General features: G+C 46.5%; 1 protein-coding gene across 2 annotated transcripts in view; it reads right to left on the reverse strand.

The window, feature by feature from the left end:
* Positions 1-16,080, reverse strand: part of LOC147732651 (zinc finger protein 777-like) — a 151,537-nt gene extending 135,457 nt beyond the window's left edge. For both annotated transcript variants that reach the window (XM_086957163.1, XM_086957161.1), the window contains exon 1: positions 15,962-16,080. In XM_086957163.1, coding sequence (XP_086813289.1) covers positions 15,962-15,985 — 24 coding nt within the window. In that variant the 5' untranslated portion in view covers positions 15,986-16,080. The remainder of the gene's footprint in view (positions 1-15,961) is intronic.
* Between the last annotated feature and the right edge of the window lie 223 nt (positions 16,081-16,303).

The raw sequence follows: 16,303 nt of genomic DNA on the forward strand, positions 1-16,303 counted from the left end.
AACAAGGCTAACAGCGTACCATAGAGCTGTGTGTCCTGTATAGCCCGCCTTAGGAGGGGCGCGGCCATGTTAAGACTATAGCGAGAATGAGCTGCAAAGTAAAACCACGTACAGCGCAACATGGCTGCTGTGTAAAAGTAGAGCGGGCTGAAGGGGTACTAGGACATAATTCTTTTAGCAGGCACTGAGGGGGAGGCAATGTACATGACATGGGAATGAGGGAAGTACCGAAGAGTTATGACGAGGAGCGCCGTGAAGGGAAGAGGCAACTGCGGATTAGGGGGGAGCACATTGCACCAGGAGCGTTTAGTGCAAGCAAGTTCGGAAGACGGGACAGTACAACGCAGAGAAAAGGGTTGGCGCTGCAAGGTCGGGGTGAAGAAAAGAAAGCATCAAAGAAAGAAAGAAAGATACTTTAGAGGGTGTGACCGGTGAGCTGAACCAAGCGCAGCTGTCGGCGACTTGGCGTGAGGCCTTCAGTTTAATGAAGAAAGTGCGTACCCACAGTAATAAAACTCATCTGTATACCGCCGCAAGTACATGTATTGATGACTATAGCTCTCGCAGAGCATGCAGCGCTAGGCGAGACATAAAAATAGTCGCCTAAACAACCAAAGCGTAAAAGTACAGTACTTGGTTCCTGCACTGTGGGAGGAACAAAAGAAAACAAGCAAGTAATGTTGCGGGAGGGGTGAGACAGCAGGATGCCGAACTTGAGTTACATTTTGATAAGAGCGTCTCTGTCGCACGGCCTGGTGGCCGTGAAAGTGAAAGTACGGCCGGCCGGCCGTGGGCAGTGAATAATTAGGGGAGGAGAAATGCCTGAGGCAGAGAGCTCGCTGGGGATGCCTGTGGGAGGGAGGCAGATGGCTTTGATGTGCACGCGCTTTTCACGGGCACTGCATGGAATCGCCCGATGGTTAAGCTCTGGTTAAGCCCCAATATCTCTCGCCAGCAATGCGCAAGCGCATTAGCAGGCGAGATCTAAAAAGGATCCTTACCCCTACCGGTGTGGTCTTGCAAGGGAAATCAGAGCGGCTTTGATGCCTCTGCGTCTGTAGAGATAAAGTCACAGGATTGATGTCCTTGTTGGTGTATGTGGCTTCGGCCACCACCACATCCCCTGGAGCTATAAACATTGTTCGTCAGTTACTGTACTGATCTGCAAGGGTTGCCATTGACAATATGCCAAGCCTGCATATAGTCACTAAATATCCTGTCCTATTTGTGGAACTGAAGGTTTGGATAAAGAAGCGCTAGTGAATGTGCCGTAGCACAGTGGTCATTAAATATCTTTACTACCGAGTTGGTCTTCTCCTTAAAGTCTAGAGCCATCATAGGGCATGTCCATTAGCAAAGTTTGGACATCACCTGCAAAATCTGGCTGCACGCATCCAGGTGTGCTTCCTGAGCACTACGGTGGTGTCCATACTGTGCCCCCATAATCAGTGGAATCAAGGTGAGAAGTACTTCTCTGCATCCTGACCATATTGCAGGGTCTTTGGAAAGGTTGCCCCGAGTTCTTCTGGAACAGCTGGCATGGTCTGGCTGACCATATCACAGCGAGTGGGTGTGTCAGGACCGAAGAGACAGACTGCATTCAACGATCATGATGCCTAGACAAGCTGAATAGGATAACTTATTTGCAAATGAGTCAATAATCTTTCTGGAGGAGCAACAGGGGGGGCATTTGGGTAGATTTTACTCATTGACACATGTACCACAAGGCTTTCTGGAGTTTTTGTGCTGGGTGGAGAATGCTGGCTCACCAGGAGTTAATTGGTCTGTGTCACATGGTTACAGGTCAACTGACTGGAGAGGCTGAGCATGGCTTTACCCATATGGATATCAATGTATGTAAGAGACTTAATCAAGGGTAACAGAAGTTCTGAAGGGGCCAGTCCTAGCTGAAGCATTTCAGGTAAAAGATTACATTTTGTCTCTACCGTGGGCGTTGTAGTCAAGGACGACTGCTTTCTTGCATGCTACCACAGCAAAAAGGGCTCTTTCCTCAGTGGGTAGGTCAGGAAGTATCTTCTAGCTGTGTGTTCAAATAAAGTCCTGCATCGGTGTAATGAGGGTGAGGTAAGTGGTCTGTCTTCTCCTCGTCATTGAGGGGGGCCTTTTTGAGCTCCTGGACTGCATCCAAATTGGAGCTGAAGATAGCCTTTAGCCTCTGATAGCACCTGCCATTGTGGAAGAGCCTGGAGATAACATTGAAGCCTGGTTGGTTGCACCTTATGGTCTCATAGTGTAATATAGGCCTTGCGCAGTCTGATATAACATCCGGGTCAAGTCCGTGCTTGGATCAGATCAGGCATGGGCACAATCAGAATCTCCATGGTGCCAGAAAGATTAGGGCTAAAAATGGGCTCAGCACCATTAGTCATTCGGCCACGCCATCGGAAGTATGACTGGCGTCCCCTGCAGCTCTGGAGCTGGTGCAATCTTCAACATTTGCAGCATGGCCTCTATATTCTACATGGTAAATGAAGGCTTTGGAAATTCCAGGGATGTCTGGACAAGCCTCTGAATGAACTGTGCATTGGAGGACAGTGGAGCAGAAAGGCCTTTAGAGTGGCGCCTATGCAGCTTCTTGCCCGACTTCAAGTGGCAAGAGGGGCGTTGAATCCTGCTAGGCCTTTATGTGCTAGTGATGTGCTTTGGACTTTGACTTACCTGATATAGAGATTCACGCCATGGCAGTCCATGGCCGATATATATTTCCTGCATTTACAGCACTACTTTAAGCCTGTCCTTTTGAGAGTAACACATTTCTCTCCTGGCCCACTACTGAACATTTGGAATTGTTCTTAGACTGACATAGTTGGTCCGGATCTATTTTAAAGTTGGTAGAGAGAAGGGGACAGACATTAGCACAGGGTCGTGTTGGTAGAGAGAAGGGAACGAAATTAGCACAGGGTCGTGCCTGTGTGCGGCTCTGCTCTGTCACTTCCGGGCATCAACAAGGTCATTGTGGAGTCAGGCTACTCTACCGGGAAAAAAATGCAGAAGAGACTGCTTTGGGGAATTACGGGCCCGGTGTCTGGGAGTGTTCTGGGGGGAAGAATCTGCTGTGGGTAGTAATCATCAGAAAGGTGATAGCCCTTACTGATATAATTATTTTCTGGAGAACCCCATATATCAAGTCTTAAAGGAGGCTGCAGGCTGGGACCATTTGCCAGCAGCATCCAGAGATCAATTTGTGATGGTGCTGAGTGCCAGTAGTTAAGATTTTGGGTTTGGAAACATCAGCATCATATTTAGACCTAGAAAAAAAGTAAAAGCAAAAGAGAGAAAGAGAAATTTAAAAGAGAAAGCAAGTGTAAAAAATAGAAACGGCAGTAATGATACAAAGAAATCAGAAGTATAGAATGGTGGAAGGAAGGGGCCAGATGCAGAATAAAAACTAGGCAGTCTTGGTATTGAACTCAGCAGCATTTGGCAGCAGGCTCTTAAGCAAACTTTTGGGCCCTTTACATTGCACTCTTATGAGTTAAGCACAAGCAATAGCTAATGAAAAGTGGACCACATCAGACACACTTCAAAACAGTACTGCGTCTTTGCAGGTGTTCAGTAGATTGAAGTTGTTCTCGGAGCCTTTTTAGGTCTGGCTTGATAGTGCAACAGCCTGTTAACCAACTGTTAACAATTCTTTCAAAATATAGAGTGGCTTTGGCCTTTCTCGGAGACGTATTGTGCTCAGTCCTCATTCTTTGCTTATTTTGTGTATCATTCTGCCTCCTCTGGAGTACTTTTACTGTAATGCATCTGAAAAGTACATTGAATAATCACACATTGAATTCTTTATGTCATACATAATTTGGACACAATCTTTGTGTAAAGCCATATTTCTCACCGCAGGAAGCGAATGGGCAGACTTCAAACTGAAACATCCACAACATGGGCACAGTGAAGTGTGAGATTTCAACACCTCGTTGTCATCATACTTCCTGAAGCAGCTATCAGGGCTAGACAAGGGACAGGCCTGGCCTAAAGAGGTCTTCATCTTGAAATCAAATTGCAGTCCCACCTCTAACATCCACCAAATAGTAGTGCTCAGGAAGACTAATACGCATCTCCTTGATAAACAAAAGGCCTCATGACATTTCTAAAGTTAGCCCAGTCTCTCCCTCCTCATTTCAGTGTCTGTCTCCTCCCTCCAGATGTAGGAATGCAAGCAATATAAAGCAATACACTTCCACTGTCTGGGAAGCTATTCTTGTACTTTTCAAGTGCCATTCTAAACCAGGAGCATCTAAATGGATCATCTTGTTTTTGTACTTATTACTGTGTGGCAACCTTTGTGGGTAAACATCAGAAGCCATTCACTTAGATGTTCACATTATTTACCCTGTATATACTCTCATGTTGATTTGATCTGGTTACTACTTCATTCAAGCACAGCCTAAAGTTTACATACATGTCGCTCTCTTGGCCACAAATCACGACGCTCTGATGTAACTATGGATAGGATGGCTATACAAAATATGCACCAGGGCACGAGGTGGGGGTACACGCAGGAACATGGCATCCACCCACTATTTTCCCAGGGTGGACGCCGTCCCCCCTTCCAAGAAGTTGGGCCCCACATAAATATTTTGAACTTGTCCCAGTGTAAGACACAGGGACACATTCAGCAGCGCCTTTACCCCTTCGCTGCTGATGACGAGCTCAGCTCGTCATCAGCCACGGTAGTCGGGTGCGGATGACGAGCTGAGCTCGTCATGTAACGCGGCTTTTAGAAAAAAGCCGCACAGCGGAAAAATAACCGCCGCAGCGATGCGGTTAAGTTGTCTGTTTTCCATTCTAAGCAGCAACGTGCAGGCAGCGAGGGAGCATTTTTTTTTTTACCTCCAGCTGGGCCAAAGTTAAGGGGCCAACCGACCTCTTTTTGTTTGAATCTGCCAACTGGGAGGCCACCTAGAACCTCACACTTAATGTAAATGCCACAGATGGAAACAAAAGCAATTACATTGCAAATGACGATGAATCTTTATACCTATATTTTTTACAACTCTCTGCTTAACCAGTATGCCGGAGAGTATAAGTGGGCTGAATCACAGCACACAACACAATGAATCTTGGAACACAACAATACCAAAAAAAGAAACTCCAAATTGTTTGCAAAAATTATTATTTTCTATTTTTAATTTTTCAAAACATATTAAAAGTAAATTTTTCAAGGGCTGTCAAGGTAAGGCATACCTGTAAAGTGACTAGTGTTTCAAAGTGGCAATCAGTGCCCAGTGCTGATGGTGCTGTGCATACATACAAGAGTGAAGCTATATACAAATATGTACAGGTTGAATAATGGTCAGAAAAACAACAAAGTCGATATCTCTGGTTGTGGCGGGCCGCTCATTAGTGTACACCCAGAGATTTGTTAAGACTAAGCCATGTGTTATTGTCGACGTTTCAACCCTAATAATGCGTTAGTATGGTTTCAGAGCGGGCCTTCTTCAGGACAAAAGACAGCCCAGCAATTGAGAAGTATCCCTAGGCGTCCCTCGCAGAGTCGAGGCTGCCAGGAAGATCTGCACTGGTCAGGAGAATCTCTGGAATGAGGTTAAGTGAATAATTCCCCTTGAGATAACACATCAAAGTTGTACCCTATGTCGAGCAGAAATGATTCAGGAAACCGAAAGATAATTCAAGTGAATCCAGGCATAAAGTCCGTGGATGTGAACGCTCCTCATTCAGCAGTCTAGGATACAACTGATGTTTCGAACATTTCCGAGTGACCAGAGCTAGGTTTGGAGGACGCCCTGTTCTCGCAACCTTCAGGGGACTGTTCTTGCAACCTCCAGGGCTTGCAACCTCCAGGTGCTTGCCGCATCTACCGCCTAACAGTACAGCGCTGAACCCGGGGCGAGGACTACAGTCCCGAGGGTGCCCTAGACCGCAGACTGCTGCCGCGAATGAGGGGGGAGGCATGGTCTTCTATGCTTAAAGCGCTGCCTCTCCCCCCGTGGCGCGGGACGGTGCCAAGGGCGGGCCCGTCTGAGGCCGGAAGAGGCTGGGCTGGGCCACCCCCCTAACATCGAAAGAACACTGAAACGCTCGCTCCATTGCCCGGACTCCTTCTGCCATCAAGAGGTGGAGGTGAGGTCAAGCTTAAAGTACTTATCAGCAGTGTTTGGTCTTATAATTGTTGGGTGGCTACCAAAGGCCTGCTCGGATTGGTTTGTGTTGCCTGGAAAAACTCGGAAGACTTGGGCCAGAACTATCTTAGCTTTCCCGAAGGATCTGGACTGCTTGGACTATCATGTTGGCACTGGGTCTGCTTTGGGTCTGCTCACTCATTTTTTCTTTTCTTGATTATCAGGCGGAATGAGCAGATGGAAGGCAAAGGACGACAAGGTGGGGGGAGTGCAAAGGGGACATTAGACACATTTTTATTGAGGGCAGAATCTCTATTAGTGCATGAGATTCAGTTGGCTGAGAAGAGGCTGTCATTAGATTCTATTCTGTTACAGAAGAGGTCCTCAATGGGGAGCTTAGCCACGGCCAGGTCGCCTAAACCCGCTAATCCAGCAGCTCAAGATAATGACACTGACGATCACCCCACATCTGGCACTCATCCCGCCGCGGTAACACCACAGGTGGTGGGACAAGCAGCTCAAACAACTGAGGTTCTACAAGATGTGCTTTACATGCCAAAGATAGTGGTAGAAGATAGTGTGGAATGCTGCGGCACAGACCTGGAACTAGTTTGTGGGGTAAACCAGCCAGTGGGAGGCGCCGTTTTGGCTATGACACCTAAGAGTGGTAAAATTGCCAAGAGGGAAGATGGGGAGGTGGCCACACGGTCCAAGAGGGTATTACTAGACAGAAGTGAGACAAGTAGGGCCGTCACCCCCCCAAATGGCCCCTCGGCAATAGCAAAGCGAACTCGAGGGATGGGGCGTCACATTGCCAATAGTAAATCTAAGCAGAAAGGGGCGCCAAACCTGGCTAGGTCTAAAGACACAGAAAACCCCACTGGGAAATCTCGGTGCTTAAAGTGTGGTGACGTTGAAAAAGTGTGGGGGGAGGGGGGGTGTTCCAAATATGTGGTCCAGGTTGGAAACAATGTTTATCACCCATTTAGGGCCCGTACAGGAGAAAATTACAGCTATTGAAGAGAAAGTGTCCCTGCTGTTTACCCAGAATAGCAACCAACTAAATGTGGCCAGGGTACATAGCTCGGGGGCATTTGATGTTCCCAGTTTGTCAAGGGTTGCCTTGCCTGCAGATAGAAACGAGGGTACTTCATATGTGGGAGATCATCTGAAAGGAACTAAGGAGGGTGTAGCTGAACAGCAACTGTTGGGGCTTAGGGATGGATATGGCCCAAGTGCTAAAGGTGCTATGGGTGATAATAGGGACAGGAGAGAGGGTCTATTCAAAAATACAGGAACTATGTCGGATGTAAAGGTATGATGGTCTATGAGGGAAACATATATGTTGTTGGGAGGGTCCCTCAGCGCAGATTCTGAGCCAGAATGTAGGTTCGGAAAACACTTGGGGCATTGGCGGTACAGCACTTATACCCAAAGGATACTGTGCCCACCCAAGACGACTCCGTTAGTTGTACTGCGGCTTTGCCGGTTCTAGATCTGTTACCAGCAGCTTGTCCATATACTATTGTCCTGACAGGGGTCCTGGCACTCAGTGGAAACAGAGAAGAAACATGCAAATTTTAATCAATAAGGCGGCCCACTGGTTGAACAGAAATGTACACTTTAGCATAGCAGACCATAGGCACATATTAATGGCAAGAAGGGTGTCCTGGATTGGTTGTAGTAGGAAGTGCTTCCCTGGAGACACAGTGATCTTAAATTTTAGGCTCCCGGGGTTGGTACATGATCTCCTCACTCAGCGTAAGGGTTCCTTCCAGGAAGAAGGGGGATCAACCATTAGAATGTTACCATTGGGGTTTTTCTATAGGGTTATGTTGGGTGCAAACATTAACGAGAATCAAAGGAGAGATCAAGCAGGATGTAACCGAGCGGGGCGGCCCGTTCAGTTGTCTAACCAGTACGCTCCTCTTGTAAACGCCTCGGCCTTAGACGACATTGATTGACGCGAAAGGAACAGCATTAGTGGGGATGGCCATAGATGGGACGCTGCTTTTCTTAACTCAAGCACAGGACGGATATCAAGGCCACAGGCTAAGCTGCACATCCCACCATTTACCCCGGGCGACTGTAGCAGGCTTGCTAGGGAAGGGATCATTAAAGTAACCATTGCTCCCCTCAGGCCTACTAGATGCCCGACATCAGTTACCCCAGACATATATAGTCAGGGAACTATTAAGATTATCTCGTGGAATATAGCTGGTCTCTCATCCAAAATATCCAACAATGAATGGCTAGTGTACATTAGGAATTTTCAGGTCATTTGCCTCCAGGAGACATGGGAAACCGACAGTGCCACGCTCTCCTTGGAGGTTTATAAAATGTTTTTTGTACCGGCACGCAAGGGTGTGGTGGGAAGAGCAAGGGGAGGCCTGATCACATATGTGGATTTGAGGTTCCAGGGGAGGTGGGATGACTTGGGGTGGGACTTTTAAAGGGGATTAGATTGTCCGGTAGGAGTCACAAGTTAATTTTTATTAACTTTTATAATGCTGTTTTAACGGGCCAACCAACATTAAGATTTAAAGATCTAGAGAGTAGGCTAGCACGGTTACATGACCAGGGGGAATGGGCACTTCAGCTGGTGTTGCTCGGCGATTTCAACTGTCACCTGTGCCCAAATGTAAAACTCAGAAGGGGGGATTGGTTTTTCTGCCCACTGGAAGGGGGCCCGCACGTAGAGCACACTAGAGGGGAAACAAATTAAATAAGGTCTTAGGAATATATGACCTTACACATACTTTAGACCTGATTAAAGTAGGGTAGAACGGCTTGGTCCATCCAACCTTTAAAGGTAGAGGCTGTGACTCTTTTATTGACTTTATTTTTGTTTCCAATACGTTAAAGAGGGGGATTTTGGGCTTTGAGATTCAGTTAAGTATTTTTAGCGATCATAATCCTCTAGTTATGTCGCTTGGGGACCCATACTCAATTAAAGCAGAAGCCAAGCAGGAAAGAGAGTGGCACATTATCAGCCACTGATCAAGGAAGGAGGCTTAGATGGACTCAGGTGGATGGTGAAACCTTTTGTAAAGCCTTACTGGCGGACAAACAACATTATATATGGAAGTGCTTGAGCCCTACGGTGGATGGAGTTGAATTCGTCAAAGCCTTTGAAGGTGTCACTAAGCACATCGACAGATTACTTAGGACCAAACCTACCAATAAAGTAAAGGAGGAGCATAGGTGGTTTGATTATGACTGCTGCCTTGCCGCGAAAGACCTGAAACTAGCATTAAAAGCAGTCGCAAGGGACAAGAAAAGGGTGACTATATATCCGGGACTGTATAAAGATGCAGCAAAAGCGACGCAAAACCTCATTACAGCATTAGGCGTGGGAGAATCTGAGGGAAGCGGTTGAGTCCAAAAACATGACCGCGTTTTGGAAGGTCATTAATGAACCCTGCTTCCAAGATGCCAATAAACCCAAGATAGCAAACCATATCTAGCCGGAATCTTGGTATGGGCACTTTAATGGCCTACATAATCATGACATCACAGAGGAACCTATAGCATCTGTGGAAGGGGGCAAGACGGTGGATCACATAACATTCTCTGTGGGTGAGAAAAAGGCGGGCATTGAGGGTCTGACAAGGAATAAGGCCCCTGGGCCTGATGGGTCACCCCTGATCTTTTTTTGAGTCTGGTACAATTGTGGGCACCTATACTGACAAGGGTCATTAACGCCGCAGTAGTCTCGGGTATGCCCATTTCCTGGTCTACAGCCACAATTGTACCCATTTTTAAAAAGGGAAACAGGGATAGCCCATTGTGTTATCGTCCTATCTCCCTCATTGACTTGACAGTGAAGGTTTTAGGCAGGGCTATCCTTAACAGACTACTGGAATGGGCGGAGGAAAATCGTATAAATACTGACACACAGTATGGGTTTAGGTTAGGACATTCAACGGCTGATCAATGCCTCAATTTGTACCTGTTGACAGCCAAGTACACTGTTGACAGCCAGGAGGCAGTGTACTTGGCTTTCATGGACTTGACAGCGGCTTTCGACCGAGTAAACCACAAAAAATTGTAGGGGCTCTTGGAGGACCTTGGAGTAGACCCGGGTTTGGTTAACATCTTAAGGGCGCTACACTGGAATACTTTTGCTCAGGTCAGATACAACGAGGAGGGGAGCATGTCTGACCAATTCCCATGCTCAAGGGGAGTAAGACAGGGTTGCATTTTGGCACCTTTCTTATTCACCCTGTATATAAACGGCCTGGAATCAGCGTTAAAAGCCCTGGGGGTGGACTCACCTCGGATAGGTACAAGAGGGGTCCCCGTTCTGCTATACGCAGACGATGCAGTACTCCTTGCACGGACCCCTCGAAGCCTACAATGTCTGAAAGATGGCTTTGTCCGTTTCATGGAGAGTCTAGACCGGTCTGCTAACCTTTCCAAATCCTATATTATGGAGGGGGGGGAAATATGCAGAAAAGGAAATACAAATATATGATTGGCGCGCATTGCCTAGAAAAAGTCCAGACTTTCTCATATCTGCGGATTTTATTTGATACCCGGCTTCGCTTTAAAGCCCTGATAGAAGAACAAGCATTGGAAATGCAATAGGGCTCGCATTAGGAAAGTTTGAGCTATTGGTGTTATAAATGAATTATTTTTATTTATGTTTTTTTTAAAATAGCTAAATTAATAGCTTTATCATTTACAATGCCAATAGTTTTAACTTTCGCAAATGTGACACCTATAGCATTTGCAATGCAACATGTTTTGTATTTACGTGACTTAGATGTATTGATATTACAAATAACAATGGCTTTTAATTTTTTTAAATAATTAATACTTAAATAATGTATTTAATTTGTAATGGCAATAGCTTAAACTTTTGTAAATAACATTTGTGAAGATTATGTTCAGTGTTTTTTATTGTGACGAAAATCCAAGTGAAATATTAACATCTTTTTGTGATTTGTAATAAAGCGTCAAAGCTTGAAAAATTGAAAGAACATATTTGAACCAGTGATGCTGTGGTTGCGCTGAGTGGTGTGTGCATCGGTATAGCTGTTTGGTGGGTGCATTGGTGGAGCTTAGTTGGAGCATCGGTGGAGCTGTATGGTGGGTGCCACGGCGGAGCTGTGTGGTGGGTGCCACGGCTGAGCAGTGTGGTGGGTGCATTGGTGGAGCTGTGTGGTGGTTGCATCGGTGGAGCTGTGTGGTGGTTGCATCGGTGGAGCTGTGTGGTGGGTGCAACGGTGGAGCTGTGTGGTGGGTGCAACGGTGGAGCTGTGTGGTGGGTGCAACGGTGGAGCTGTGTGGTGGGTGCATCGGTGGAGCTGTGTGGTGGGTGCATCGGTGGAGCTGTGTGGTGGGTGCATCGGTGGATCTGTGTGGTGGGGGCATGTGTGGTGGGTGCATCAGTGGAGGTGTGTGGTGGGTGCATCGGTAGAGCTGTGTGGTGGGTGCATCGGTAGAGCTGTGTGGTGGGTGCCTCAGTAGAGCTGTGTGGTGGGTGCCTCGGTAGAGCTGTGTGGTGGGTGCCTCGGTAGAGCTGTGTGGTGGGTGCCTCGGTGGAGCTGTGTGGTGGGTGCCTCGGTGGAGCTGTGTGGTGGTTGCATCGGTGGAGCTGTGTGGTGGTTGCATCGGTGGAGCTGTGTGGTGGTTGCATCGGTGGAGCTGTGTGGTGGGTGCGTCGGTGGAGCTATGTGGTGGGTGCATCAGTGGAGCTGTGTGGTGGGTGCCTCGGTGGAGCTGTGTAGGTGAAGCTGTGTGGTGGGTGCATCGGTGGAGCTGTGTCGGTGGAGCTGTGTGGTGGGTGCATCGGTGGAGTTGGGTGGTGGGTGCATCGGTGGAGCTGTGTCGGAGGAGCTGTGTGGTGGCTGCATCGGTGGAGCTGTGTGGTGGTTGCATCAGTGGAGCTGTGTGGTGGTTGCATCGGTGGAGCTGTGTGGTGGTTGCATCAGTGGAGCTGTGTGGTGGGTGCATCGGTGGAGCTGTGTGGTGGTTGCATCGGTGGAGCTGTGTGGTGGGTGCATCGGTGGAGCTGTGTGGTGGGTGCATCGGTGGAGCTGTGTAGGTGGAGTTGGGTGGTGGGTGCATCGGTGGAGCTGTGTCGGTGGAGCTGTGTGGTGGGTGCATCAGTGGAGCTGTGTGGTGGGTGCCTCGGTGGAGCTGTGTGGTGGGTGCCTTGGTGGAGCTGTGTAGGTGACGCTGTGTGGTGGGAGCCTTAACGGAAATTACAACTCTCAAAACAAAAAAATTCTATCCTTTAACGATGCTGGATAAATGATGACAAGTGCTTGCTACTGTTCCAACAGATACATGCAGAATAATATGTAGGACGTTATTCTGGAAGGAAAACTAAATCACAGAAAAGAAAAGAGTACAAACAGTAAATGAGAGAGGTTTGTTTGTTAACATCTGCATTGGGAGAAGGTTTTGTTAAACCTGTCGGTGTTTAATTAATACCGAAGCTACACTATATTTTAAGGAATGACGAATTTTAAAGGCCTGCTTAGAAAATGATAAGTAGCAGGGCAAAATAAATCGCAACAATGTGTGCAGAAAGGAAAGAAAATATATATGAATGTTGTCTGGGCACCCAACAGCACATGGCAACATAACTGCGCCTTAGCTAGCTACTACACAGTGCACTCAGTACTTAAACCAAAACTTCGAAAAGCCCTCTTAAGAAGCATGGTATTTGTGGTCCTAAGTTATTGAGGCACATTTTTGGGGGAGATGTGTTCCCAAAAGATGGCACACTGATTCACTCAAAAAATGGTTTTACTGACAGAGCGGCATTTATCTTTACAGAAAAGGATACAGCATGCATTCCATGTTTGTTTTCAAGCAGAGCATAAACAGTTGTTGCAGCAAGGGACGGGAAGATTAGGAGACGAAACTGAAAGTACGGCCGGCAGGCCGTGAATAATTAGGGGGTGACAAATGCGCTGGGAGGGCTGCCTTTGATGTGGTAATGTGAGGCAGGCAAGCAGGCGGCTGGTGGCATTGTGCACGCGCTTTTTAGGGCTTGCGCAATGACCTAAAAAGTACATGCACTCAAAGGAATCGCCAGTGGAATCGCCAGTGGTGGTTAAACACTGGATAAGCCCCTATAGAGCTTCCAGCTGTGCGCATGCGCACAGCAGACGAGCCCTAAAAATCTCGTACTTTAACTAGCTGTTCCGGCGCTATTATGAATTTTGCATGTAGGTTGGGTCGCTGGTCACTGGAACAAATTCTGAGACTCTACAATTCGATGTGCTGCGCCAAAATATTGTATGGTAGTGAAGTTTGGGGGTTCACCAATGCGCAAATTCTCCACACCGAAGAGAATAAATACCTGCGGAGACTGTTGAAAGTCCCGCAGAGTACCTTGTCCTTTATCACTCATGAGGAATTGGGTGTCAGCTATATCAGAGATAGGATAGCACTAAAACCTATCACCTGTTGGATTAAGATCTGGACGAATCCAGAGGCCGCATTAAATAAGGTGATTGCTATGGACTGCATTGCACGTGACCAAGGGAAGATTATCCCATGGCTGAAGTATGTTAGGGAAACCCTGTCCGCCTTGGGTTGCGTCCATTTTTTTAACCACCCTACAAAATTGTTACCTTGGGACAAGGCTTACGTGAAGGCGGAATTCCTGAAACATGTGGCGTCCCGTAGGAAGGACAGCGAGGTGAAAAAACCCTCTGTTAGAGCGCACATTTTGACTAAATCTTGCTTGGGTAATGAACCCTATTTGTCTTTTATCTACAATCCCCAAGACAGATTTTTAATGACTAAACTTACTACATCCTAGCCTAGCGGTGCCGGCAGGTTACACTAAAACCATAGAGGTGAAGGGCCCATGCGGCTGCGACCAACGGTCTCCACAAGATACCCTCCACTTTGTATTATTGTGTCCTTACTATGTGTACCCCAGGAAGCTATTTTTAAAAAGTTTTTTAATAAAAGTAAGGTTTAAACAGGCGAAGGTGGCTCTACTTTTCTTGAAGCTGTCCACAGAGGTTTTAACTCTTCACTACACTATAAGTTTTTTTAAGGTCGGCAATGCGACTTCGAATCAGTATAGGCGAGGAGTGATCAGACTAACTTTAGTGTTGGTAGGTTAATGGTCGCAGTAATGAATTGGGGGACTGAGTTCATCCTCAATTACCAAAAGAGTATTTATTGTATCCCCTGTTATGAGGTGGTTTCTTGTATTTGTCTTCTTTTTATCCGGTCATGTTACCTTTTTCTTACCCCAGGTCAAGTTTTAACCATTTGTATAAAATTATTAGAAGAGAAGGGGTTTTAATATGAATCACGTTGCATATGTAATTGTGGGCTGGTCTTACCGTGACATTCTTAATTTTTTACTGTGATATGTGAATGTTATTAAATTGTACTTTATGGTATTGTATTGATCCGAATAGAGTACTATTGATTGATTGAAATAGCACTATTGTATTTCTTTTACAGCGCTACGTCGTGATGTCATGATCTCATTTGCATACTGTCCTACTTGGTCAGTTCCCCCGCTTCTTTTAATAGGACTTGTGCCCTGATACGCACTATACATGTCTCTACAAGGCTGTTCTTTTTTATATATGGAAAAAAAACGAACACATTTATTTTCACAAAAAAAAACATAGCCTTAATGTCTTAATATCTCCCTACATGTACCTCCAGCCATTACTTTACGCTCCCAACCCCAGAGCTGATCAACTGTCTTTGCTCAAGCAGTGGCCTAGTTGTAGTCCGATTCTAGGGCCTATCCAAGTGCTTAATATAGCACTATTTTACATGAGAATAATGGTGGTTTTTTTCAAACAGTTGTGCATCCTGAGAGAGCATACTACCTCAAAAGTCTACTCGGTGTTCCTGAAATCCTGCATGAAAATATTGTACTTGATTTCCGATTGTCGCGTCTCCTTATTTTCTTTTGAATTCATGCTTCCTCACACCGAGTTCAGCCCATTATAACTCATGTATGCCTTAATCTGTTATTGTATTTCTACAAATTGCCTACACCTCATTTCAAAGATCGCAACGTGTCCTTTGAAAGTCGTACTCTGCAACCTAGCAATGCATAATCTCGTCAACTAATCCCACCAACTAACGGTATTAATTCACAATACCACCCGCCCGTCACTACTGATCACAGCTGTCTCCTACTAATTTAATCCACCTCAGACACTAGAGTAAATGCACTGAATGGTCTCCTTAAGAGAACAAGGTCAATCCAAGTTACTAACAACAACCATGTGTTCCGGAGCAGCGTGCGCCCAGGCATAAGGCACTTCAAAGCCTCATCAGGGGTAGGTAGCACAATTTAAATACATTAATAATAAACAATTCTCGACATTGTAAGGATTTCGGTGAGAGGTGTAATGAGTGCCTCACACCTGGTGGCTGGACTGACTAGTAGTGTGACAAATGTCCACCTTCTGGTCAGGTCGTGTTTCAGCACATTGTTTTGTTACAAACCCGTTTCCAACCCAGCTAATCGCATCCTTGACTGGCTAGAAAGAGTCCCTTTCTAGACCCTTAGATTTGTAAAGAAGTGAGAATTGTTTTCAATGATATACCATGGGGAGCAGCGTACCGCCAAGCTAGAAAATAAGTGTCACTCCAAATATCACGCATTAGGTATATGAATGTGACACAAGCACATTCTAAACATGAGAATGCCACACAAAGTCTAGATAAATCGATCCATGGCATGTATGCATGATTTCGATTACCTAGTCTGAACTCTATAAAGGTAACTGCTCACTTTGTCTAGATGATAGACGAAACACCACGCTTTATATGACCCTAGCGCCTGGCCCACTTGCCTTATCTGCTGCACACATCACCGAGTCATCTGTATGTAAAGCATGACTCACCTTATCTGAAAGCTTGAGCGACATTTCTTTTCTTATGTGACGGGTATTTTCAGATGAAGACCTGGCGCTGAAACGTGATGAAGCAAGCCCAAACCACACTGCTCTCTTCCCTGACCGAAGCCAACAGGAAGCAAGCAACAAGACTGGATTACCATACCGGGTCCATTGCACGCGCTCACAACAAGAGACACTAGTCTCCGGGATGTGCGCCGACTGAGCCTCATTTCTCGCGCTAGATAGAGCTACAGTGCCAGTGGTGGTTCACTTCATGTGCCCCCGCAGCGGCTACCATAGTGAAAGCTTCAGTAGAAGATGTGCTTCCAGTTGAACCGTGTTGAGAGT

This window comes from Lissotriton vulgaris, chromosome 2_1, assembly GCF_964263255.1.
Source record: "Lissotriton vulgaris chromosome 2_1, aLisVul1.2, whole genome shotgun sequence".
Classification (NCBI taxonomy): Eukaryota; Metazoa; Chordata; class Amphibia; order Caudata; family Salamandridae; genus Lissotriton; species Lissotriton vulgaris.